We start from the raw sequence: 25,626 nt of genomic DNA, 5'->3' as shown, positions 1-25,626 counted from the left end.
GCATGATCGTGATGTCCTTAGTTGAAAGATTTTGCCCGATGTGCATTCAACATTGCTACTTGTAGGTGAGAAGAAGACCATATGTACTGGTTTGGCAAACATGACGGAGGAGCTAACCAAGTGCATTGGCTGAGGAGTTCCACTCGACGTGCATGGCTGAGAAGTAATGGGCCGACGTGCCATTGTGCACGATTGAGGAGTGGTTTCCCGATGTTGTCTGGTCGTGGAGAGGGAGCCATTATGCTTCGCTGCATTGCATGGCCGTGGAGAGGAGCCGTAGAGGTGAGGCCGTGTAGGTGAAGCCATGGAGTGGTTGCATAATGTTTGTTAAGCCCGTGCAAAAGGACTGTGGAGTGCATCCTCCGGCCTTTGAGAAGGGTTGTGGAGAGGCACCATAGGGTGGTTGGTCAATGAGCCATGGCCCCTGGATGTACTGGCCCTGAAGAAAGTAACAGTTGTGGAGAGGAGCCGAGGAGAAGGCTGTGGATGCCAATCGTTGACCGCGTAGAGTCCATTAGGCCTTGGAGAGTCCGCATTCATGAATGTCGTGTAGTGGAGGCCGACGAGTGGAGGCCGATGAGTGGAGGCTGTGGAGCCCAAATTGCTGCAGATGTCGCTTGTAGTAAAGTCGAAAGGTAGTCGGTGACTTCCTTAGAGGTGGCAGTGGACACCGACAAGTCTCTAGGTGGCTTCCGGCAAATTTGTAGTGTCATGGCGGGCTTAGGCCTAGGAGCTCCCGCCGAGACTCTCCAGTACATGTAGTTGGCACGGGGAGGATCTCGCTAAAGGAAGGTGATCGGGGACCACAGTAGGGACGACAAATGACCCCAGAGATCTGGTTGGTGGCCGCCACTGGTGGTCCTGTCACGCTGTGGCGGAGCTAGGCCGTGGAGAACTCTGGGTGTGCATCATGGTCGTGAGGTGGTGGACCGTCACCTGCCTGCCTTAGTGGTAAGAGACCATCACCATAGTGATAGACGATGGCGGCTGTATGATTGGTGACCGTTGGCGTAGCCCCTGGCTACTCCAGGGCGGGGCCGTGGCTTACGAGGTGCATTTTCGTGTGCCATCGTGTGCTGCTTAGATGGGTAGGACGACCCGTGGGTGGGGGCCATCGGTGCAGAGTAGAAGCTATTGACGACCTACGTGGTGGTCGCCGGCAGGTCAACGGACTCCAGGGCGAGGTGGCACAGGGCCCCCTCGTGCACGGAAGTGCACCTGTGCATTGTGCACTTAAATGCACAGTGCCCGACTTCTGTACACCCTTGTATGCCCCCAATATTTTTCAACTATATTGTTAAGCATACGCAATGCATTCACAACCTTAGTGGTTGAGAAGTTTGGTTCCTAGTCTTTCATGCTTTGTGTGCATGTGCACTTGATTGCTTGGGCGAGGAAGAGTTCACTTGCTCCTTTCTTTTGCAACAATATTTTTATAAAAATAAAAGTCGAAAGGTGAAGGTCACTTATCTGGAAGATTTCCATCTGTTCCTCCGATATGAGCTCTTTGTTTTCTTTGCGAAACATTTGCACTTTGTTAGTCAACTTCATCACCCATTCTTCCATGATTTTCAGCCTTGCCTCCATGGCCTCCTCTGTATCACTTCCAAGTCGGCCGAAACTGGTTGTTCCAGGCATACGGAGGATACGCAAGATCTTTTACAATCCCACTGAAGATGCCACTATTGATGTCGTATTTCGCACGCCCTTGGGCCAGGCCCCGACAACTTAGGTCTTCAGAGATGGGTCTCGATCGATGATGCGTGTGAGCCCCTGGTTGTGATCCAGTGCGGTTGTATGGTGTCTGTTCGTACATCCATGGTGGCAAACATTATTTAAATGCAGAAAATAAATAGATGAACACGCATATTTTACGTGGTTTGACACTAGGCCTATGTCTACAAGGGTTTGGGAGGAGAGATTCCACTATAATAAGCTTGTTTACAGTCTCTCGTAGGCTCTCATTTATCCTTGTACAATGGAAGCTGTATAGCTATTTGCTGGAGAATTAGTTCTCTCTGTAGCTCTTTGGATGAAGATCAAGTCTCCAAGTTCGAATAAGTCGAAGAAGCCAAATCCCAAAAGTGAGAAGTGTCCAAAAAGTCCCGAATCCCCCCCCCTATTTCCCTTCTGCCCTCCCTACTTGCTTTAAGTCACTTCTCTCATTTTCTCTCCTGATACCTTATACCTTACTTTATGTCAAATCCTCTATTTTTCTCTCCTGACACCCTCACTCTTCTTACACCTCTATCGAGCCCTCTCCCAATGGATGGACCTATGACATTCTATGGGCCGGGAAAAAACCCCCTTACAAGTAAGTTGAGATGTAAAAACTCAATGTGTACCTTTTTAGCAAAATAAATTGGTGGCCAAGATGAAGTACTTCAAATAATTTCTGAGAATCAGTTGAGAATAATTTTTTATGGTTGACTTTGAGCTAGTTTCAAGTCATTGCCCACATCATTTTCGAATGTGAAATTCTACAAACTTCTCCAGTTATATAAATGCAACAGACTATTTCGACTTATGTGGTCACCAGTACAAACTTCTTGAGTTTGTAAGATGTTCCTCTGTTTTAGTAGTAGATAAACATGTTTCAATCCTTATCGTTTCTCATCAATGACTGCGGCAATCTCTCTCATTTATTTCTGCATTGCATTATTTTTTCCTTCTATAAATAGCTCATCCGTTATCTTGTAATTGCTCCAGTTGTGTATTTCCTTATTTAGTTCTTTGTACAGCGTAGGCCAATTGTAAACATGATATAAATGGACTACTAGCCATGCACAAGGCAAGCTATTCTCCTTACATGGTATCAGAGTTCAGGTTTACCAACAGTCACAAGCCCAACAGTCTACGGGAGAAACGAGTTGTCGCTGCTCCAACCCAGGATCCGATGTGGGAGAGGAAGATTGTTGGGGTTGTCCCACATCGGTTATCGAATGGGCTGATGGTCAGTTTATAAGTATGAGGAAAAGCTTAACATCTTGAGCTAGCTTTTGAGGTTCAGGATGGTCAATCTTACATTCTTGGCCCACTTCTCTCTCCCACATAGATTTTGGACCGTTGCATTTTCCTCATCTGTCTTTGTTATTAACAGGTTACCGACTCCTATTCTAAATGGCAAGTCTCCATATGAAGTTTTTTTTCATGCACAACATCCTTACACTCAACTCCATATTTTTGGTTGTGCTTGTTATCCGAATCTCAATCATTTTGGTCAATCTTAACTTGATTTTAAATCCATTCGTTGTGTCTTTCTCAGATACTCTCTCAATCATAAGGATTATTGTTGCATGATTTTAATTTCTGGTCACATCTATATTTCCTGACATGTCATTTTTTATGAGACTTCTTTTCCATTCTCTTCTCACAAAAATGGGTCTCCAAACTCCTTAAAATTGTTTTGAGTTAGTGTTATACCACCTGCTAGCCTTCAAAATACCTCAGCTCAGCATGTACCTATTACTCCAAGCTCAATTCGTGATGACTTTGTGCATGCCTCCTTGTCAACTTCTCCTAGTCCAAGCCACCAAGACCAATCCACATCACCCACACATCCCAGCTCCCCTACGCTTATACCTGTGGCGCCACTTCATGACCCAACACCCATAAGACTTCACCACATGACTACACGTACTCAGGATGGCACTAGGAAGCCCAAAATTTATTTGTCCACTTGTCATCCCATCCCCACTTGTTTTGCAACTACCTTAGTAAATCATCACATAGAGTCCAAGTCTTATAAGCAAGCTCTTAAGGATCCACAGTGGTTCCAGGCCATGCAATCTGAGATTTCTGCATTTCATTTCTACCATACACTTGTTCCTAAAACAGTAGACATGAATTTGGTCTAGTAAATGGATTTTCAAAATTAAGACTCGAGTCGATGGTTTTATTGAGCGTTACAAAACTCGACTTGTAGCACGTGGTTTTACTCAACTTCATGGACTTGACTATGATAAGACTTTTAGTCCAGTTGTCAAACCTAGTACTATTAGACTTATTCTCACATTGGGCCTCTCTCATAATTGGTCGTTAAAACAGTTAAATGTGAGCAATGCTTTTTTACATGCTGACCTTCAAGAAAAAGTGTTTCTCACTCAACCACCTGGTTTTGAGGATTCTATTCATCCAGATTATGTTTGTCGTCTACACAAAGTTATTTATGGTCTCAAACAAGCTCTACAGGCCTGGTACATGAGGTTTAGCTCTTATATTCAGCAAATGGGTTTTCAGCAGCGCCCTTATGATACATCATTATTTTTTCGTGGTAAAGGCTTTGATATTATTTTTCTCTTGATTTATGTTGACGATATTATTATTGCTTGTTCTAATGCAACCTAGATCCACCACTTTTTATCACATTTGTCCAAAGTGTTTCACATTAAGGACCTTGGAAAGTTGTATTATTTTATTCGATAAATGAGAGAGAGTGATAAACATATGAAATAGATCAGCACTTTTTTAATTTGTTTCCAAATAAATGTAATATGTTTGAAAGTCTTTTAAACATATAGTTTCCAAACATTAAATATTTTTTTAATAGTAGAACTTATTACTTAAACTATAAGTTATAAACTATATTTTTCACCGCAATCCTAAATATACACTATAAATTATATTTCGCACTGCAATTCCAAACATGCACTTAGAAATGATCTATTATTTATTTCTCAACTCATATTAAAAACAATAAGAAAAGTACAACAAAAAGACTTAGGTCTTATTTGGACAGTGTGACAAGACAAGATGATATGTAAATAATAGTAAAATGACTTGTGAATAGTAGTGAAATTGTTTGAGTTGAGATGTTTTATGAGATTTTGAGAAATGAGAGAGGAAAAGTTAGAATAAAAATATTATAAAGTTAAAATATTGTTATAATATAATTTTTTAATATAAATTTTGTTTTCATATTTAAAAAAAGTTTAATTATTTTTTGTGTTTTGTTTGAAAGTTTGTTAAAGTTGTAATGATTTGATATTTATTAGATGAAAATTTTGAAATTGAAAAATGTTTGTGTTTAGATGGGATTGGATGAGATAAAATGGGAGGTTCTTGCTATACAAATCAAGCCTTAATAATATTAGAGCATATTAACTATAATGTTGGTGGTCAAATTGAGCGAAAGCCTTTAAAATGGGGTTTTTCATAAAAGAAGATAATAATTTACCTATAATTATTTTACAACTTATATTATTAATCAATCAACACAACTAAGTTACTTTTATTAAAAATAAATTTAAAATATTTAAAACTGTCTTAGTAAAACAAAGTGGAGGGGTAAAATATCTTTTGGCACCCATTTTCCCAAAAGAGAGCAAGATTTTAATCCTATTAAACTCAATTTCTTGTAATCATAAAGAATTCATATGCGTAGGTAGGCTGGCATGCATTTGAAATAATAATAATAATAATATTTTTTTTTTAATAAAATACAAACACAGTTGGAGCTAGATTTCCTCCAATATCAATAACATGCAAGTTGTTGAGAATTCTGAGGTAACTAATTACACCTCATTTGTTTTCGTAGATGAGATAAAATAAATTGAAATTAAAATTAAAAGATTGAATACAATATTTTTAGAATATATTTTTTTCATATTATTTTTATTTTAAGATTTAAAAAAGTTAAATTACTTATTTTATTAAAAAAATTTTATTTATAAGCTCCATATGCCACACACCACCATTTTTGTGATTTTTTTCTCTTATCAAATGTGTGGTATATGGATAATGAGTAGAAGAATTTAATTGTTTTAAGAATAATAAAACTAAAAAGCTTTTTTAAAAAAATTTATAAAAATAAAAAAATTATGGTGTGTGGGGCTTATGAATAACAATGCTCTATTTTATTTTATATGAAAATTTAAGAAAGTTATAATAATTAGATAAGATGAATTGAGAAGTTTCTTAAAAATAAATGAGTCCTTAGAATATGTTTTGATATTTTGATATTATTTATAGATAATTTATTATTTATAAATTATTCATATTATTTTATTGTTATTTTCATATGATTTGAAATATTTTTAACATTAATCGAGCGCTTAAAATTGAAAAGGAGAATTAAATTGCAATAAAAAAAGGAGTATAAATTGGTTGGTCCGAATCGCCGCCAAATAATGGTGTTTAGAATTTAGATCTAACTGAAAACAATTCAAGAGCGTGCATTACGCCAACACGTAATGCTCAGCATTTCAACCACAAATACAGGAAAAAAGAAGAAAGTATGACGAGTCATCTCTCCTTCAACATCCAAAGGTACAGCCTATGGCCCATGGCCTGATGACGGTTCGAACCCCCTCCCCCAGTGTATAAAAAAATATAGGAAAATAATTTATTCATAATATTTTATATAATATATTATACAATAATATGTTAAATAAATGATATTTTTATAAAATTATGTTACTTTTATAAGATATTTTATAAAAATACTCCTTATTTACAATGTTATATAAAATATTACGAGTATATCATTACTAAAAAAAATAAAAAGAAAAACATCGAAAGGTTCATAAGACCAAAGCGTTCAAATCATCCTCAAGAAAAGCTACACACGAACGCGTTATCAACTCCTTTCACACCCATTGAGCTTCCCCCAATCAATCACTGAGGGTGTGTTTGGTTACTAAACTCACCTCAACTCATCTCAACTCATCATTACAATTTTTTCAAATTCCAATACAAAATATAATAAACAATTCAACTTTTTCAAATTTCAAAATAATAATAATATTAAAAAATAATATTCTAACAATATTTTATCATCACAACTCAACTCAACTCACTTCAACATCCACACACACCCTGAATCACACGCCTAATAATGTTATCATCATTATTATTAGAATTTGTTTTCATCATCCTTTGATCACAAGTTGAGATCGACTGTAATATTGATTTAGATTCGTCCTTATCTCTTGTTGGGATTCATAATCGGAAAATGATTTCTATAGTGAAGAAGTAGTATTTGTAATCGTAAGATACGTAAGTCTTATACACTTCTTTTTAAAAAATAGATAAATTTAGAATCACATGAAAAATCATTTTTTTATTAATATATACCATTTGTTGCTGTAAAATGGATTTTTTGGTATTTAAAGGGCACCATCAGCGTTGGGCTTCACTTCGTCAAAAGCCTGATCTCTCCTCTTACTGGTTTTTGTGATGTTGATTGGGTAGGATCCCAGGATGACATACGCTCGACTACTGGTTTTGTAATTTTTATGGGTCCGAACCTATTCTTTTGGGGTGAAAAAAAAAAAAAAAAAAAAAACAACTGTCTCTAAGTCTACCGCTGAAGCTGAGTACCGACCACTAGCCTCCACTACTGCTGAACTTATGTGGCATATGCATTTGCTTAAGACTATATGCTACCCTCACCTACACTTCACTGTGACAATAAGAGTGCTCTTAACACATCACACTAAACACTTTATTTGTGATCAAGTTGTTGATATTTTTACGAAATCTTGGTGCAGCCAAAAGTTCTTACCAAATTGGAACAAACTCTATGTCGGGCCAATCCGACCTTGAAATACGAAGGAAAATATTTTAACTATAAATAGATTATACAAAAATAATAACATAAAAATAATAAAAATACTCAAACGTACAACAGGATAGCCAAAAAATAATCTTTATAGGCATCCAAAGACATGTAAATCACATGATGACAAGTTGACAACTACGCAAAGGTCCCACCTTAGTTGTCTTCGATCTTCATCCCTCCCGTGAACTCTCCTTAGCCCTTACCAACCAAAACTGGGCTACCTCAGCTCCAAGCTCCACTACTCCAAGCATCCTAAACAAAAAAATGAACTTCACCTATGCTTTTTTCCACCTTATCCCCTTGTTCTTTTCCCTGATCCCCTTCATCGTCCATCCCTCCAACGCTGCAACTACTAATCCAACTGAGCTGGTGCTCCATGTATGCAGGCGGACCTCGGATTACTCCTTCTGTGTCGAGTCTCTCTACAGCGACCTCCACACCCCAGGCGCCGATGCGTACCAGCTCGCCTACGTCTCGTTCCGCCTAGCTTACCTCAATGCCACCGGCACCCAACACCACATAGCCACGCTCCTTCAACATTCCTCATCCCCAGGCCAGAGTCAGCATCTCCGTCAGTGTAGCCGCGATTACAAGAAGGCCACTTCCGCGCTGGAACGGGCTTACTATGACCTGGACTCCGAGACCTTCTTCGAGTTGGCTGATTTCGCGGGTGTTGCCGCCCATGCTGCTGCTGATTGTCAAGCCGCCACCAAGGGAACCTATTCCTCGCTTGCTGTCATGAATAAGAACCTGAAGCGTCTTTCCGAAATCTGTAATGTCGTCTCTAAACTATTTTCTGCATCTTAGTTTCTGTGATCACTCCTCTCTATTTAAGATTAATGGTTTTAGCTTTTCTCTTCATTCTACTCGAATAAATATTGGGAAATCATATTTTACATAAAGTAATAAAAATCTTATAGTTTGAATAAAATAAAAATCTTAATAATTTGATTTTAATTTCTCTCCTCTCTTCTTCTTCTTCTTCTTCTTCTTCTTCTTTTTTTTTTTTTTTTTTTTTTTTTTTTCTTTTTCCTTTTTAATTTCTCTTGCATTTAGACGAAGGCTCGAAACTAATGCTGCACTAAAAAGAGAAAAATCGTGGATATTGTTCGTTTGAACCGTACTAAAGGAAACAACTCGACCGCCTTTAGAGAAATTCTTCAGCACCGATTGAAGACCAGGGTTTTAACTTCTCACAGCAATATCAAATTGTTACACCACGAAGAACTCTGTAAAAGCATGTTTATTAAAAAGGAAATTAAGGGACAAAAAAAAAATCAAGTCATCTGAAAGATACAGGTTGCTTGAAACAAATTCCCAACAAATGAATCATCTTCAATCCGTCTATATCCAACCATAATCAAAATGATTCTATACTGCGATTACTAAAGGATTTGCTACCTCTAACCCCTCTACATGGTATACATATCTAGGAAAAGGAAAGGAGGCCATGAAAAGAAAAGAAACTGCGTAGTTATGAAAGTGTGAATTCCAACACCCCGAATTTCCCATTCTCCTATAAAAAAAAAAAAATGGGAAGCATAAAGTTGCCCTTAGTTTGGTGTTTTCGGAGATGAGGGGGACTCACTTTGCATTTTAGAAGGGAGATCATCAGAAATGACATCCCAAGAAAGATTCATCTTACGCCTTGGGTCCAAGAAAATGGGTCTCGGTGGTGTTTTATCCAATTCAACTTTGCATGTTAATAAAGCCACGATCTGTGACATAGGGGGTCTGAGATTTGCATGATTCTGAAGACACAAGAAGGCTACATGGATTGCTAGCAAAACATCCGTCTCCACAAACCCATCTTCTCGCATATTCGGATCAACCAGATCAAGCACTCTTGACCCCTCATATAGCTTCCATGCCTGTAATGACTATCTGAATCAGTAACACTGACACAGTGTCTTGGCAAAGAAATTGAATAATGAGTACTGAATAGGAATTATGAAATGGTGAAGACCTACATATTCAGGGAGGTACTGCATTTTCGATGCTAAACTAAAATCTGTGTTTTTCCTGCAACAAATGATTTCGAGGACAAGGACTCCAAAACTATAGATGTCTGCCTTTTCAGATAATTCTCCCCTGATAGCATATTCAGGTGCGATATAACCTCTGAACAAGAGGGAAAGAGAGAAGGCAGTTACAAACAGTGTCAAGCCTGCAAAATCACTAGCCTAAAAGATCATTATAACGCTAGGAAGTCACTTGATTGTGCATGATATTACTTTAGACGACATTAACATCATCATGGTCATTCTGATGAGGTGAGGAGATACGCATCTCTTGGTTTCGAGTAGTGATAACTTCTACCTAAATACAAAAAATCATATCATTTTAACAGTTATATTGGGTGAGGGACTTACAAAGTTCCAGCAAATGTAGTGCTAAGATAAGCTTGATCTTCAGGAAAAAACCTAGCCAGCCCAAAATCTCCAATCCTAGGCTGAAATTTGTCATCAAGAAGAATGTTGCTAGCTTTGATGTCTCTGTGCACAATTCTTAAGTGCGAATCCTCATGTAGGTACTGCAAACCTCTTGCAATGCCGACTATTATCTGGAACCTGGTGCTCCAATTCAGGAACTTATTACTTTTACCTGTATACAGGACCATGAAAAGTAATGAAGACAGTGAACCAAATTATTAAGGGCATTGCACATATTATGATAATTAAACTCTGCTTTCTTTTGTTAATCAAGCTGCAAGTGGTTTCAGAGGAAAGAAAGCCTGACATAAGTTTCTAATACAATTCCCAATTAAATATCACTTGATGATGGATATCTTCGAGTTTCGAAATTGTTTGCCAGAATCAAGCATCCCCACCAATATCATAGAATTTACTCATCAGAGAAGAAGGAAATCAAATAAATTATTTCTTAGTATAGAAGATTAATGATACTTCTCCCAAATACCAAGAAAGAAACCGCTAGGATAAGGCGGGGTAGAAAATTATACCATATAATATAAGGTCCAAGCTTCTATTCTTCAAGTATTCATAAACAAGTAGCCGTTGAGGCCCATCGTAGCAACATCCAAGAAGGCGAACCAGGTTCCTGTGTTGGATGCTCGTGATCGTCCTCACCTCTGCAAGAAATTCTGACTCTCCTTGTCGGGATGTATCGAGGGACAATTTCTTCACCGCCACCAACCTCCCATCTTCTAACTTTCCCTTTTAAGGGGGAAAAAAGCATATATGAGTTTCTGAAAACAAAATACTAAGTTCTGGTGACAGCCAAAAGAAAATTGAAAATATCACATATCAATTAGTGCTCTGGTAAAGAGTTTCAGATTGTTTGGATGGGTAATGATCCAATGAAAATGATTTATCACCTGACTGAATTTCTGAATTGGGGACATCAACGAGATAATCTCATTTCCTTCTGGTCATTAATATATACTAGGCCACAGATACCAAAATTGACATCCATTTGTTTTCAGTATGTCATGTGACTCTTAACATTCTACTATGACACATATAGATTTTCAAACATTAAAGGTTCATAATTTTGCTAATAGTAGTAGATAACTTCGACATGACTTTCTTGGGGTTGGCATCAAATACCAGATAAACAGGCCCAAATCCGCCTTTTCCAAGAAGATGATCAGGATGGAAATTCTTGGTTGCCTTCTTAAGTGTCTGGAAATCAAAATGGCTAACCGTTCGAAGATTACCGCTAAATAATTCTGCAGTTGCTGCAACATAAAAAATTAAAAAAAAAAAAAATTCTTTCAGATGTTGTGCTCTCATCCAAGATATTGTCTACTTTTCCAACCCCATCAGTTTTACTACCTCGCTGCTTATTTATTCCTGCTACCAACTTCAATAACTCTGGTGGATTAACTATTTTTCGAAGGATTAATATAAGGATCAGAAATATCACAAGCACAAGCAATCCTCCCAGAAAGAAGCACAAGGCTGAAGAACCCCACTGAGCAGAGGAGCTCTGCATCCGCAATGCAGAGGTCGCTGGATCGGTCACTGCATCTGCATGCATAAAAGTGTGAATCAGATTGACTGAAAAGAGTGAGATGTTTTTTTCCAGTGTAGCAAACCTTCTAGTACTCGGGAAGGCATTCTTATCGGCGATCGAGCAAAGGACCAGTGATGGTTCCCCCCCGTCTTCACTTCTGTTGCAGTGACAAAAGTAACGGTAACATCAATGAGCAACAGCCATTTTCTCCATATCGCTCTCTCGGAAGAATTGAAGGTTCCAAAGAGAGAGAGGGGGAGGGGAAGAGAAGGTGAAGCAGCTGTAACATAGAAATTATCGCGGGAATGGGATGTCGGACGAAACAATATCGTCTGTGTGAGAGAGCAAACGACAAGGAAAGGTCCAATTGTCTTGTGAACAGTAGGTTATAGATAAATCGAAACGGCGACGCGTTTTATGATTTAGATAACAATATTCGTCCCCTTGTGATAAAAAGAAAAAAAGGAAAAAAAAAAACTAACAGATATTTACACTAAGGGGATGCTTGCGGAATCTGTGAAATCAATGACATATTCCTTAAAAATGATAGACATACAACAGAAAAATCATACTTACACTAAATCAATACTCGCGTTATTAGTTGACTATAAATTATTTGTAAAACAGTTATATGTGCATCATACTCGTGAATTACTTGTTTAATTTATTTATGTGATCGAGCCTAACTAAAATAACTTACTTATGTATGGAACCCAACCAACGATCCAAATTGCATTAAACAAGAAAAAATAAAAAATAAAAGTGTAATACGTCTATATCAAAAGAAAAATACTTTAGCTATAAATAGATTACACAAAAATAATTCTACAAACTGTACAGCTTTATATAATTCGTCTGATTGTAAAGTAGATCTCATAAATTATATAAAATTATATTAATTTATGAGATTATTTTTATATAATCTTTTTATAATTATAACAATACTCGTATCAAAATGCGAGTTAGGATTGAAATTGAGGGAGTCAAAGTTGGATTCATTAGAATAAAAACTCATTAGAATTTGTCTTAAAAAAACTATTCGGCTAAAAAAACTATTTGTAACTGGGCACTTCTTCTAGAAAAGTGGGTACGACAAGTCGAAGAACCTATTTCATAATAAACCACGAGGGAGTAAGCAGTTCCTTCCTTTTTACATTTCAACCAAAACGAAAAGCGACGCCATGTACGACAAGATGTCATGAGGATATCATATCCACCATATCTTCTGACTAACGAACAATTATTTAAGATTAATTATGTATCAAATTATAATCTGACGTCACTTATTTATTTGTTAAAAATTAATTCTGCATTTATAAGACGATATCAGAAGATCAGTACACTCTGATTAATTACAGTACAGTACATGCAGTTAGGGTCATAAAACTATACAAGATCGATGGAATGTTGAAAATTTGCCCAACACGCCCTCAAAAGTCTAAATTCAAGTGGTTGGACGTTAGAACCATCTTGATTAATTGGATCATGTGTATCTTCAAGTCCCGCCTCCGCACATCTTCTAACGAAAGTATCATCCACGTTAGTACGTTACTGACTTTGACAACAATATCAATCAAATATTATCGTATCAACATTACAGATGATACAAATATTACTATAGATCCATGCATCAGTCATTATTCTCTCTCACATGCTACATCTATAATTTTTTTATAAAATATAATGATATTTTTCATAAAATATGAGATATAAAAATGATAAATAATAACTGATGAAAAAAAATTATTCAATATAGACAATGCATCCTTTGCATTTGACTTACAGATATAATTTTTATTTATTTATTTATTTTATATATATTGAAAAAAAATCATTTGGTTGTGTCCTATCAGTACTGAACGTGCCACGAAGGAATTCCAGCCTCAAGGATTAATATGACTCCTAGCTAGCTAGCTACCAGCGTGTAACGCCTTAATTGGAATGTTAATCCAATATCGCATATGTGCCTTTCAATTTGCTCTATTTCGGTCTAATAGTAATTATTGCTACCACTCACATCATTCTTTTATTTTGAATGAAACTTCCCATCCTTTTTTTTTTTTCCTCTTTATCTGTTGATAGTGGCTTCAAATGCATTGCGCATTACCTTACTGATCAGAGGACATTATTTGTATGCATATTCAAACAGAAAATATTTTTTAATTTTTTTTTCTAATTATTATTTAAACACAAAAATTAACACAATTTTTTAAATATTTCAAAACAAAACACAAAAATCATTAATGTAATTTTTACAAATTTTAAAACAAAAATAATATTAAAAAATTATACTTCATTTTTTTAACTTTATCTATTCACATTTACAGACTCCAATACAATAATTATTTTAAATAATATTTTTATTCTACACTTTCTTTTTAATATTTTTCAAAATCCAATAAAATATATTCACTCAAACTATTTCACTTCTATTAACAAAATTTTGACATACTTTAAACATCCGAACATGCTCTTAGAAAAGCACAGTTTTATTTAAACTAATTAGCCTTAATAAAGCTATTATGTCCTCTTATAACCTCTTCTTAGATAGAGATTTTACAAGCTTTTATTCTTAAAAATCCAAATTAAAATGGAAAAAAAAAAATCATTCCAGGATATGTAATTTCCCATTGATAATGTGCCAACTTTGCACGAAAGCAACAATAGTTGACCTGCGTACGAATATTAAGGCTCGGTAGAATTGACATTTTCACCTAATTTATCTACCGAATTCCTTCAATTAAATGCATTTTTGATACGCAACTTGCTTATTTTGAATCTATATACAAGTAAGTCATGTATTTTGACCTTCATATATAACATAGAGTAATGATTTGTATAAGATTTTAAATATATAATAAGTTTTTATTAAAAAAATAAAAAAGAAATTAATTTTTTCTTACGAGATTTACATTTTTATAAAAGACTTTTATAAAAGACTTATGAGTCTTATTCCAATAACACTTCTTTCTAGCATTATTTTCAACAACACTACTACTAGCATTCAAAGACCGATACGCAGTTGTATTAATTTAAAATTGAGAAATTATTTTTATCAATTACTATTTATTATTTCATATTTTATATTTTATAAAAAATAAATAAATAAATTATAAATATAAAATGTGAAAATAAATATTGACTAATACATAAAATTACTCTTCAAAATTAAAGTAACGATCAATATATACAAACAAACAAACAGAAACACGAAAAAAAAAAAAAACCGACAGCTAGCTAGCCGTACGTGCGTGTATTGAATTGTTGCCTTGTCTTACCCCGCAACCGCGTAGGGCTGGGGAATTCGTGAAAGAATAGTTATCAAAACCTAATTACAGGAGACCACTTGGACGTGATTTCATTGGCTGTCTTGACCCCCAAGTACTCCATCCTATATTTTGTTTGAATTGAAATATGAGTTAAATAAAATATTATTAAAATATTATTATTATTTTAAAATTTAAAAAAATTAAATTTACTGTAAGAAAATTATTTATTTGTAGATAATTATTTCTTACAAAAATAATTAATTCTTATTAAAATGAGTCTGTTTTTATCGTAAATAGTCATTTTCATCACAAATAATCTATCACAAAATCTCTTTTTTCTTGTAGTGATTATTTATTATATTTTATATGTGAATTTAAAAAAATTGTAATGATGAGATGAGATTAGTTGATGTAAATTTTCAATCCAAACGGAGGTAATATTCCCACCATAGCCGAGTCAACTCAGATCTCTTTCAACCTGGCGAGCATGCGTTTTTCCCAACCACTTCAACCCTCAAATTATTGGCTTGGCTTCTCCCATACACCCCCGGCCACCACCTCTGTATTTATATGTATAGATTCTGATCACCATTTTTCCATGCACTTCACGCCCCCCACCTTTATTTTCCTCTGCCATCTTTCTCAGAACTTAAAATTAGTCATGGCTTCTCCTAGTACTTTTGTTGCGACCAAGAATATGGCAATGGTTTTTCTTCTATCCAGCTGCCTTTTATTGGCAGCATCGGCCGGTAATTTCTACCAAGATTTTGACATCACATGGGGCGATGGGCGCGCAAAGATACTCAACAACGGGCAGCTTCTCACGCTGTCTCTTGACAAGACCTCTGGCTCCGGTTTCAAGTCGAAGAAAGAATACTTATTTGGCAAGATCGATATGCAGCTAAAGCTTGTACCCGGCAACTCGGCCGGAACTGTCACTGCTTACTATGTAAGTATTTCAAATGCTTTTTTTTTTTTTCGGTTTTGCTCTTTATTTTATGTTCATCTAGTTTTGTCACTTTATTTTCATCCTCGTTAAAAAAGTTATATAGTTAATGATCATGTGGACATGTTGTTGTGAGTTACGTCGTAACCACTCAATAACATTTATAAATGTTGCAGCTATCTTCTCTGGGGTCAGCTCATGACGAAATCGACTTTGAATTTCTGGGTAACCTAAGTGGAGACCCATATATTCTCCATACTAATGTATTCACACAGGGGAAAGGCAATAGGGAGCAACAGTTCTATCTCTGGTTCGACCCCACCAAGGACTTCCACACCTATTCCATCCTATGGAATCCTCAAACCATCATGTCTGTAGCTCTCTCTCTCTCTCTCTCTCTCTCTCTCTCTCTCTCTCTCTCTCTATTACTTTTCATATTTCCCTTAACATGATTTTTATGATGCTTTTATATGTATATACAGTTTCTCAGTGGATGGAACCCCCATTAGAGAATTCAAGAATTTGGAATCAAAAGGAATCCCTTTCCCAAAGAAACAACCCATGTCGATATACTCCAGCCTCTGGAATGCCGACGATTGGGCCACAAGAGGTGGCCTGGTGAAGACAGATTGGAGCCAAGCTCCGTTCACTGCCTCTTACAGAAACTTCAATGCCCAAGCCTGCGTCTGGTCTACTGCAGGTTCCTCCTCTTGTTCATCTAATAAGTCCTCCGGCAACTCATGGTTGGCGGAATCCCTTGACGCGACGGGGCAAGAAAAAATCAAATGGGTGCAGAAGAATTACATGATTTACAACTATTGCACCGATATCAAGCGCTTCCCGCAGGGATTCCCTCCCGAATGTTCACTTTCATGAATTATAATTTAATGTAACATATAATCAATTACCACTTCCGTTTATCAGAATTTCACGTGCTATATATTTCAAAGCGAAAAACTACCATAGAAATTCCTTTTACAAAAGGTTTTAGGTTTTATTTTTTACATGACAACCGATACGTAACGAAAGTCTATCACATCAATTACCATAAGAAAGGTATTTTGAAAATTTTAATGACTAATGTGGACGTATTATATATAAGAGCGCGGCTTGAGCAAAATTCCGAACTAATGAACCTATGATATATTCATTATTCATTTGATTATATTTGTAAACTAAATAAAATTGAACGAGTAATGAATTTATTATATATAATGGTATGTATATCTATATATAATTATATATAATAGAGAAAAACTAATGGTATTTACTTTCCTTGCTCTTACATTTTTAGCCCTTATTTAATTTTCATGTAAACCACTAGCTAATAGCTACCAATTTGAAGCAAATTAACCACGTCCATATTATAAGGTATTCATACCACCATATAATTAAGATATTTAATGCTATATATATAGGAAAGAGTACTATGTACCAGTACTCAATATATTTAATATTATATGAGTAATGTTATATACAGTCGTATATAGTACGTAAACGCTATACAATCGTTTTGAAAGAGTGAAGCTTTTTGTGTAGATTCCGTATTTATTCACTTTTTTCAAAGAGATTGCTCAGTGCTTTCGTACTCCATGATTGTAAATATCATTTCTTATATTGCATATATTGCATATAACAATCTTACATGCATTTTTCTATATAAATTGTATGCAAGTTATAATTTTTCGTCCTTCCTTTCATCGAAGCTGTCTCTTTTGTTTTTTTATATTTACTTTTGTATTTTTTTAAGAAGTGGAGATATTCGAACAGATGACACAAAAGACCACACATCAACAACCACTGATCAGCTATCCAAATCAACGGCTCTACAACTGGCCGGGCAATCACCGAAGCTGTTACAGATTGCCCGAAAGAACGTTCGGAGGTCAGTCCCAGAAGTTCTTTAAGGAGCCGGCCCAGTCGCTTTAGATATAAATTTTTTCTTATCTATTTTATAAAGGACCTCGTTTCTAATTCCACAAAAGAAAAAGATACTGAAATTTGAATAACCTCCATATGAACTATAACACATCTGAAAATTAAGGATCACTAGATTTTCACCTTTCATTAAAATTGTGTTTTTGGTTTTTTTTTTTTTTTTTTTTTTTTAGGTTATTTGTATTTTTGTAGATTATTAGATTTAATTCAGTGAGGGTGAACTTCTATATTTTTAATAAAAATCAGATGTCTCGCTACTTTGTTAATGAGTTATTCTATTCTCAAGCCTACTCTACACCACTTACTGCTTACATGAAAATTCTATTCTAAAAACTCCACAGCATTTTCCTAGGTAATATATATTCAGATCAAGAATAGCTAAAATGTCATGATCAAAACACTTCAAACCAATAGAACACAGAGCAAAATATAATGGTAGCGGCTTTAAAATGAACGCAGAAATTGAAAAAGATTTACTTTTTTCCTGGGATAGGGCAAAAGGTTTTCGATGAGGCATTGGAATAAGATGTCCAAAGTATCACTTTCTTAATAATAAAGAAGATTTTTAATAAAGGAGGCAAGTTATGACTGCCAAAAACACTATCCTTTAAAAGAATTGGGATCTCTTAACTCAGAATTGGGTTGTCCATAGCAATTTGAAAATCATCTATTAGAAATGACATAAAAAGTTGAGAGATGATAGGAAAAAAACCATGTAATGATTTATAGGCGACAGTGCGCGTCAAGATAATTCTCAATATCAATGAATATGTTAAACAAAAATACTATACACAACCGGGAGGAGGAACCGTGGGGGAACCGTTGCCCCCGTGGAAAATGAAACGCGGCGTTTTGGCCCCCAATCTCGTCACACGTCTTCAACCCCTGCACCCCAGCCTCCATTTCTCTTCTACCCCTTCAGCACTTTGTCTCCCTAGCGTCGTCTTTACGCCAAGATGTCTTAACCACGCATTCAGAAGTTGCTTGCAAAAGCTTCTAGCTTCATAGAGTATGTCTTCTCCATCTACACTTAACTGTGAGACTTCAAATAAACTCATCAATCCGTTAATATGTAGACCCAGTTCTTACCAAACTTTTCCTCTTTGTCCTTGAAGTTGTTAAATACATATGTTACAAACAATAGACAGGTGAGAATTAAATCTCATTATCGCTTTTATTTTAAACTGATAAAGAAACACAATCTCAGCCCCCCACGTGCCTTAGCTGTTCCTTCTAAGCTTTCAGGGCCACCAGACTCTAGTTAGGGTCAAATTTCAGACACCTTGATGATTTCTTTATGACCTGGTTTCTGGGTTTTTCTCAAAACCAGACTTCAGATTAGTAATAAAACCCTCACGACTACAAATTTGTGAAGAAGAGGTGCTGTTTCCATTCTATCTCAAATAAATTTACTTCCCGAAGAGAAAAGAAGGGGTAGAAAAAGGAAGTAACTGTCCAAGAATAACCCACACCGATCTAACATGCAAGCTCTTACACAAACAGTACCAAACAAAAACTTGCAACATCGTGAGCTCCCACAAGTACTAAACACATATATTATCCAAACCCCAGTACAAAATGCAAAAAGAAAGAAACCAATGGGTCTGGACAAACGAAGACGCCTTCCATAAATTTTCCTCTCTTTTTTTTTTAATGGATTTCTTTCACTTTTTTATTTTTTTTAATATCTCGATTGACGTGCGATTCCCCGGGGGTTCCCACCCCCGGTTGCCTGTAGCAAAATTGTATGTTAAATATGAACCTGAAGGGATGCGCATCAAGTCAATGTAACATTGGATTTCTGCTCAACGAACAAAACAATATCAAAATCAAAATAAACTTAAGCGTTCTGAAGACAACAGAAACCAAGAAACGAAGGAAGAGCACGAGATGGGGGAATCTTCAAGCATAAGAGCATGATAACCAAAAATGAGAGAAATTTTTCCAATAATACGTGAAAGCTACCTTTTTCTTTCGTATTTCCATCTTTTGGCTCGAAGCACACAATTTATCTACTAGGTAGAACGAGATTTCTTTTTCTTCAGGCGTTTGACGGTCGGAGAAATGGTTTTTATGGCCTTACGGGCTTTCTTTGCAGAAACAGCTCTCTGTTTCACCTTTTTAGTCGCAGGAGTGATCTCCCTGATAGGACCAGGAGGTACCCCTTTCTTAAGTGCACTTCCTCTTGGCGTAACAGAGGGAGGCAATCTTAGACTTTGTGCAGGTAAGGGACACTGTGGTTTCCAGACCAAATTATTCTTCATGGAAAACCTTACCTTCTTTACACTCTTTCCCTCACTCTTAGCACCTGTGCCAACTTCAGCATCTCCATTATTTAGCTCGGGATTTTGGGATTTCTGTGTATCCATGCTCTTTAATCTCTTTCTCTTCTTGGATACAATACCATTAACTTTAATTTTGGGCAACTCGCAGGCACTTGGAACGTCAATATCCAAACCTACTTCAGCAGCAACGTTCTCAATCTGCATCTGGAGGTTGGAAATCACAGATTCATTTAATGTTACGAAACTCCCATCACTAGCATATTCATCATTTGAATTCTCCCCATTTGCAATGGCTACATCTTTGTTCTCTTTCTCCGCATGACTGTTCTCTAAAACCATATCAGCAATCTCATTCTTCTTCAACGACTCCGTCTTCTTAGACTTTTTGCCAGTGCCACTGCCACTGCCACTGCCACTGCCACCGGAGTCTTTCTTCTTTTTCCTGCACTTCTTCAGAGGCTTTTCATCAGAAGATACATTCACAGCATCCGCAGCAACCTCGGTAGGTTTAGAACCAACCACTTCCATCTCAGTGCTAATAGGAACCAAACTTGGTGCTTCTTCTTCATCATCTTCAACAGCATCAGGAATCGAAACCTCAATCCCAGAAGACGCCAAATCCTTCTCCAACTTGGAAAACTCGTCGTACAAACCAAACAACATCTTCCTATTCCCCTGACAGCACTGAATCGAAGAACCCAATTCATAAAACTTGCTCGAAAACCCCATGGTCAATGCAATTGTCCCAACCACCACGGCTTGGTCACCCGAATCAACCTCATCCCCCACTTTCTTGATCTCCAATAACTTTCTCCCCATTTTTAACAACTCGTCAAACATACTAGACCTAATCTTCCCTAGCAACACTTTATCAGACAACTTCCCCATCACAGCCACGAACGGTTCCAAGAGAACCTCTACTATTGCGGAGCGAACCGGAAGGAACAGCCTGAGTTCTTCAAGAAAAACGGAGGCAATATGGTAATTAACGCCAATGCCCCGAAACTTATCGTCAGAAAAGAAAGTCGTCTCCACCAACACACCCATCAAGCGCCTCGAAAGCTCCAAGTCCCACGAATTATTTTTCAAAAAAACGAAAGAATGGTGCAAAAACCTTCGAATCAAGAGGTAGAACTTGTCTAACCTGAGGGCGTCGATGCCGGGCCACTCGCGGCGCATGGTGAGGAGGAAGACGGAGAAGTAGTGGAGAGAGAGAGGGAGATGGAGGCGGAGGAGGAGAGAGGAGAGGCCGTCGATGAGGATGGACTGGACCGGGAGCTTGTCGGCGTGCCAGACGCAGTAGAAGAGGGCCTTCCAGAGCTTCCTCATGTTGTCCTCAGGAAGATCGCGTTGGGATGGAAGCCAAGTCTTGAGGAGGATGCAGAGGGCTTTGTTTCGAGTGCTCTGGTTGCACGCGCCAAGCTGTTTTATCAGCAAGATCCCTTCTTCAACTTGCGCTCCATCGCCCATTGATCTCAGGCAACAGATTTAATAAGCCCTAAAACTACAAATTTTGGGGGATTAGCTTTGAGGAACAAAGATTGCACAATTCTACAATTTCAAGACACAAATAAGTTCCGAATGATTCGGATGATGCAGCAGTAGCACGCTAGCAGCAGCTGCGAATGGGACCTTGTTCTTTGCCCGACGGTGGGGTGCAAAACCCTAGGGACTGTTTGGCCTTGCAAAGCACCGGATATTCTAATTCTGCGAACTGACTAAGAAGGCCGTTGTGCTCGGGCCTGGTAACAATCTCCCTGAATAATTCCGGGTTTCATCAATGGGTTTGTTTGAAAAGTAGAGCAATCTTATTTTATTTTAAAATCTTTTGTAATTTTATTTTTAAATATCACTTAAATATAGTTTTTTTTAATTTAATTATTATTTAATTATTATGATTATTCTAAATTTTTAAACAAACACAAAAAATAATATTTCTTTTCCAAATTTTAAAATAAAAATTATATTAAAAAATTATATTCTAATAATATTTTAATTTTATATTATCTTAATTTGAATGTTTCTTCACTCTTTTTCGAGAGTCAATAAAATTTTAACTCAAATATTTTTATTATTATTTACAAATAATTTTCTTATTATTCAAATAATTCTCATATTATCACACTTTCCAAACATGCCCTAAGTATTTTTTTTTATGTGATAGTCTAAGGTTTCGTTTATTTTCACAACTCATCTCATCTAATCATTACAACTTAATTCTCATATAAAATAAAATAAACAATTCAATTTTTTCAAATCTCAAAATAAAAATATTATAAAAAATATATATTCTAACAATATTTTATTTAACTTTCAATTTTTATTAGAACTCATCTCATTTCATCACATCTGTAAAAACAAACGAAACTTAAATGACTTTTGAGTATGGTATATGCCTGTTAGCCTCTAATATTATAAAAGTGAGAGTTATTTTATTTTCAAGTTGGTGTATAAAACACACCAACTACATTACTTAAAAGATAAGATTAGATTTACAATATTTAAAATTTAAAATTTTTCTTCTAAATTAAATTATACTATATAAGTATTTTAATAGGTGTTATTCACGCCGACTTAAAATTCCTCTTCCGTTAACTTTGAGCAAAATTCTATTTTTTTAGAAAACAATGTCCCTTGCCATCCTGTCCTGCCATGTTGTGATTGTTTTTTTTTTTTTTTTTAAATAATAAGATAATCTAAATTTGTAACAATTCTCCTTCTATTATAAAATACTCTATCATTAAAATATTTAATAAAAACAGTAATTTTTAATAAAAAATATGTAAACTTGGTTCTTTTCTTTTGGTTTATTTAGTTTTATTGAATCTACTTTCGAATTATTTGATATGATATATATAGTGCTAGCTGCATGTTAAACTGTTATGCCGTGTTAAAGCATTGGCATTGAATTATGCAAATGCAAATAAAATAGATAATTTAGTTAATAGAAAATAAAAATAGTCTGCATTGAATTATGTAAATGTAAACCAAAATGACTTTCAGTTACAGTAAATCAACTCTTGTGGTTATATTTGACCTTCACTGTAGCTCAACCAAATATATTAAAAAACTATTTATTTCATCCGAACACACTCTATTCCCTCTGATTTCTTCCCTTAATTTGTTCCTCCCGCCAACAAATTCTCTTCATTTCACCTTTGTGCCTTTATAATATTATTTTATTATTATTTTGAGATATTTTATTACTGGAAAAATATATTATTATTGAAAAAAATATATTATTTTATTATTCTCTCAATTTCCTCCAACCAGCATTAGCATTTTATTATTGAAAAAAATTATTATTAAATTTATAATATTTTATTATTATTTTGACTAATATATAGATAATATAATGTGAGAATAAGTTTGAAGTAAAATAACCAAATGTAAAATCAGGTTAAATTATGCAAATTTTATATTTACATTTGCATAACCAAATACTAATGCGCTAAAAATTACGCCAATCATCTTGAATAGAAATTAACCAACAATACGATAAATAGGCTATGTATAGCAATTGAATGGTAGAGAGAATAAACCGCAAAGATAATATTTAACAAAAATGCTAGAGTCACCGACATTTGGGTCCCAATAATTTTTTTTTTCTTTTTTGTACTAAGTGATTAGTGAAATATTTTTTAGTATGTTGTAAATTTTTTTTTAAAAAAAAATTTAAGAATATAAAAAAATGAACAAAAAAAAAAATTGTTCTTCTCGAGACCGGTCTCGTGCTACATCCTCAGTGGATATAGTATTGCTCAATATTTAAACCAAAGAATTACCATTATTCAGCTCTTTTACGATCCAGTATTTGTACGTTTTTTCAGGGCTATTCACCTGTCCGATCCGAAAACATGTTTCGATCTGACCCGATTTAGATAGCTTCTGACTATCGATTACCCAGTCTGAAAATAATTTTGGTAAAATTGGGTTTTTTTACCCGAATTTTTTTAATTTTTTTATTTTATAGAAAAATTCGATTACCATATTACCATTCTATACAAAAAAAATAAAAATCATTCTAACAAATTCTTGTTAACTTCTTAATGGCACAAAGTCAACTCAAAGTGTACTTGTGAACCCTTCAAAATGTATGGTATTTTTAATTCTTTAACTTTTTTAATCTTGAATATGACACCACATGTCGACTTCTAATTAACCTATATGTTTATTTTTAGTCACATTAATCTTGTGTTATTAAATATAAATGGAAGTTGGATGTAAATGAGAAAATTATTGTATTAATCACATCATTAATGTGATATAATTACAATATGTCAACCGAAATGTGGCATCACAATAAAATAGAATAAAAATCTATAATATACGTTATATCAAAATTGAAATCGAAAAAATCAATATTAATGTGGCATCACAATGTGGTGGCATGTGACTTATTAAAAAAATAAAAATAAAAATATAAAAGGGTAAAGTGAGTATAGGATTTTAGTTTTCATATTTTTGTATTTTTTGGAGTCATTTTATTTTGAATACATACTTTTAAATTTATTTTAATAAACCACGTGGCACTATATTGTGATTAGGGGTGTGCAAAATTTTGAAAATTTCGACTCCGTCTGACTTCCGCTCCGACTCCGACTTCGTCGGAGTCATCGGAATTCGGAGTCGGAATTCGGAGTAGCTCCGAATATCTATTCGGAGTCGGAGTCGGAGTCGGAGTCGGAGTCGGAGCTCCAAGAAACTCCGATTCCGACTCCGAAATTTTTTTTACTGTACACTTGCGCTCGAGCAAGGTGTCGAGCTCAAGTCGAGCACACGTTGTATTGAACATTGGCTCGAGCGACATGTCGAGCAGAAGTCGAGCGAACCTCTCCCAGAGAGGTTCGCTCGAGAGACATGTCGAGCGGAAGTCGAGCGAACCTCTCTGGAAGAGTTCTGCTCGAGCGACATGTCGAGCGGAAGTCAGAGAGGTTCGCTCGAGCGACATGTCGAGCGGAAGTCGAGCGAACCTCTCTGAAAGAGTTCCGCTCGAGCGCCACGTCGAGCTCACGTCAAGCTCCGATCTTATGACGGAACTCCTATAAGAGGTCGGAGCTCCGACCTCTGATTGGAGTCGGAGTCGGAGCTCCAATTTGGCTCCGACTCTTGTCGGAGGTCGAAAACGAGCACTCCGACTCCGTCGAAGTCGGAGCCCAGCCCTAATTGTGATGGCACGTCTAGGGACAAAATGAATAATATAAATTAGGGAATATAATAACATTACCCGTTTACAATTATTTACACAATTATATTTAAATGAAATGCAATTTTATAAAAAAATTATTAAAATAAAGTTAATTTATAAAAATATTTTTAATTTAAAATATAGTTATATAAAAAGTTTTATAAATATTATTAGTCTAATATAAGAATAAAATATGATTACTAAAATGAGAGCATTATTATTTCAGAAAATATTAAATGCATTTAAGAAAAAATTACAAAAAAATTATTTATTTATTGAAAATCATAAACTTTGAATTTAGAGCTGTTGTCCACAAATAAACAATAGCCGTGTGTGGCAGAGGGCCACTTCCGGAAAAAAAAAAAGTAGAAGAAGAACAAGAGGTGATGGAGCCCCCACTCCCCAGCGCCAAATTGTATTGCGGGTATCGGGGAATTACCCCCGTGCCGAACTGTTTTAAA

General features: G+C 35.6%; 4 protein-coding genes and 1 long non-coding RNA gene across 6 annotated transcripts; 3 read left to right on the top strand and 2 right to left on the bottom strand.

The window, feature by feature from the left end:
• Positions 1-1,883: 1,883 nt before the first annotated feature.
• Positions 1,884-23,030, top strand: LOC121262442. Its single transcript, XR_005940105.1, has 3 exons — positions 1,884-1,896; positions 19,068-19,072; positions 22,874-23,030. It is a non-coding gene; the product is annotated as an uncharacterized LOC121262442 (long non-coding RNA).
• LOC121262441 (cell wall / vacuolar inhibitor of fructosidase 2-like) lies at positions 7,712-8,422 on the top strand. The gene has a single exon (XM_041164909.1). It carries the CDS (start codon positions 7,826-7,828, stop codon positions 8,366-8,368), a length of 543 nt encoding a protein of 180 aa, XP_041020843.1. The 5' UTR covers positions 7,712-7,825; the 3' UTR covers positions 8,369-8,422.
• LOC121262438 (probable LRR receptor-like serine/threonine-protein kinase At1g56140) lies at positions 8,787-11,932 on the bottom strand. Of its 2 annotated transcripts, none has more exons than XM_041164905.1 (7): positions 11,622-11,932; positions 11,359-11,553; positions 11,131-11,261; positions 10,524-10,737; positions 9,934-10,165; positions 9,532-9,682; positions 8,787-9,441 (listed from the first exon to the last, which is right to left on the bottom strand). In XM_041164905.1, the coding sequence occupies exons 1-7, from the start codon at positions 11,641-11,643 to the stop codon at positions 9,115-9,117; spliced, it is 1,272 nt and encodes a 423-aa protein (XP_041020839.1). In that variant the 5' UTR covers positions 11,644-11,932; the 3' UTR covers positions 8,787-9,114. The 2 variants fall into 2 exon arrangements, with proteins under 2 accessions (XP_041020839.1, XP_041020841.1); XM_041164907.1 differs by having other exon boundaries at positions 8,787-9,432; positions 11,622-11,921.
• LOC121262440 (probable xyloglucan endotransglucosylase/hydrolase protein 23) lies at positions 15,357-16,673 on the top strand. Its single transcript, XM_041164908.1, has 3 exons — positions 15,357-15,757; positions 15,931-16,124; positions 16,237-16,673. Exons 1-3 carry the CDS (start codon positions 15,407-15,409, stop codon positions 16,628-16,630), a joined length of 939 nt encoding a protein of 312 aa, XP_041020842.1. The 5' UTR covers positions 15,357-15,406; the 3' UTR covers positions 16,631-16,673.
• Positions 19,470-21,768, bottom strand: LOC121262437 (ribosomal RNA processing protein 1 homolog). Its single transcript, XM_041164904.1, has one exon. It carries the CDS (start codon positions 21,445-21,447, stop codon positions 19,708-19,710), a length of 1,740 nt encoding a protein of 579 aa, XP_041020838.1. The 5' UTR covers positions 21,448-21,768; the 3' UTR covers positions 19,470-19,707.
• Positions 23,031-25,626: the final 2,596 nt, after the last annotated feature.

The sequence above is a fragment of the Juglans microcarpa x Juglans regia genome, chromosome 4S (assembly GCF_004785595.1).
Source record: "Juglans microcarpa x Juglans regia isolate MS1-56 chromosome 4S, Jm3101_v1.0, whole genome shotgun sequence".
Taxonomy (NCBI): Eukaryota; Viridiplantae; Streptophyta; class Magnoliopsida; order Fagales; family Juglandaceae; genus Juglans; species Juglans microcarpa x Juglans regia.
The sequence above is the reverse complement of the archived record's forward strand: the minus strand, read 5'-3'. Positions and strand labels throughout refer to the sequence as shown.

What these genes read in the sequence shown, in the direction of transcription:
- LOC121262438 (XM_041164905.1), bottom strand. Translation starts at nt 11,643, where the DNA reads ATGCCTTCCCGAGTACTAGAAG. An exon ending in CTTGGACCTTATATTATATG is followed by an intron (nt 10,166 to 10,523) that starts GTATAATTTTCT and finishes TCCTGTATACAG; the next exon opens with GTAAAAGTAATAAGTTCCTG. An exon ending in ACTACATTTGCTGGAACTTT is followed by an intron (nt 9,683 to 9,933) that starts GTAAGTCCCTCA and finishes CCTCTTGTTCAG; the next exon opens with AGGTTATATCGCACCTGAAT.
- LOC121262437 (XM_041164904.1), bottom strand. Translation starts at nt 21,447, where the DNA reads ATGGGCGATGGAGCGCAAGTTGAAGAAGGGATCTTGCTGATAAAACAG.
- LOC121262440 (XM_041164908.1), top strand. Translation starts at nt 15,407, where the DNA reads ATGCACTTCACGCCCCCCACCTTTATTTTCCTCTGCCATCTTTCTCAG. An exon ending in GAACTGTCACTGCTTACTAT is followed by an intron (nt 15,758 to 15,930) that starts GTAAGTATTTCA and finishes TAAATGTTGCAG; the next exon opens with CTATCTTCTCTGGGGTCAGC. An exon ending in TGGAATCCTCAAACCATCAT is followed by an intron (nt 16,125 to 16,236) that starts GTCTGTAGCTCT and finishes ATGTATATACAG; the next exon opens with TTTCTCAGTGGATGGAACCC.
- LOC121262441 (XM_041164909.1), top strand. Translation starts at nt 7,826, where the DNA reads ATGAACTTCACCTATGCTTTTTTCCACCTTATCCCCTTGTTCTTTTCC.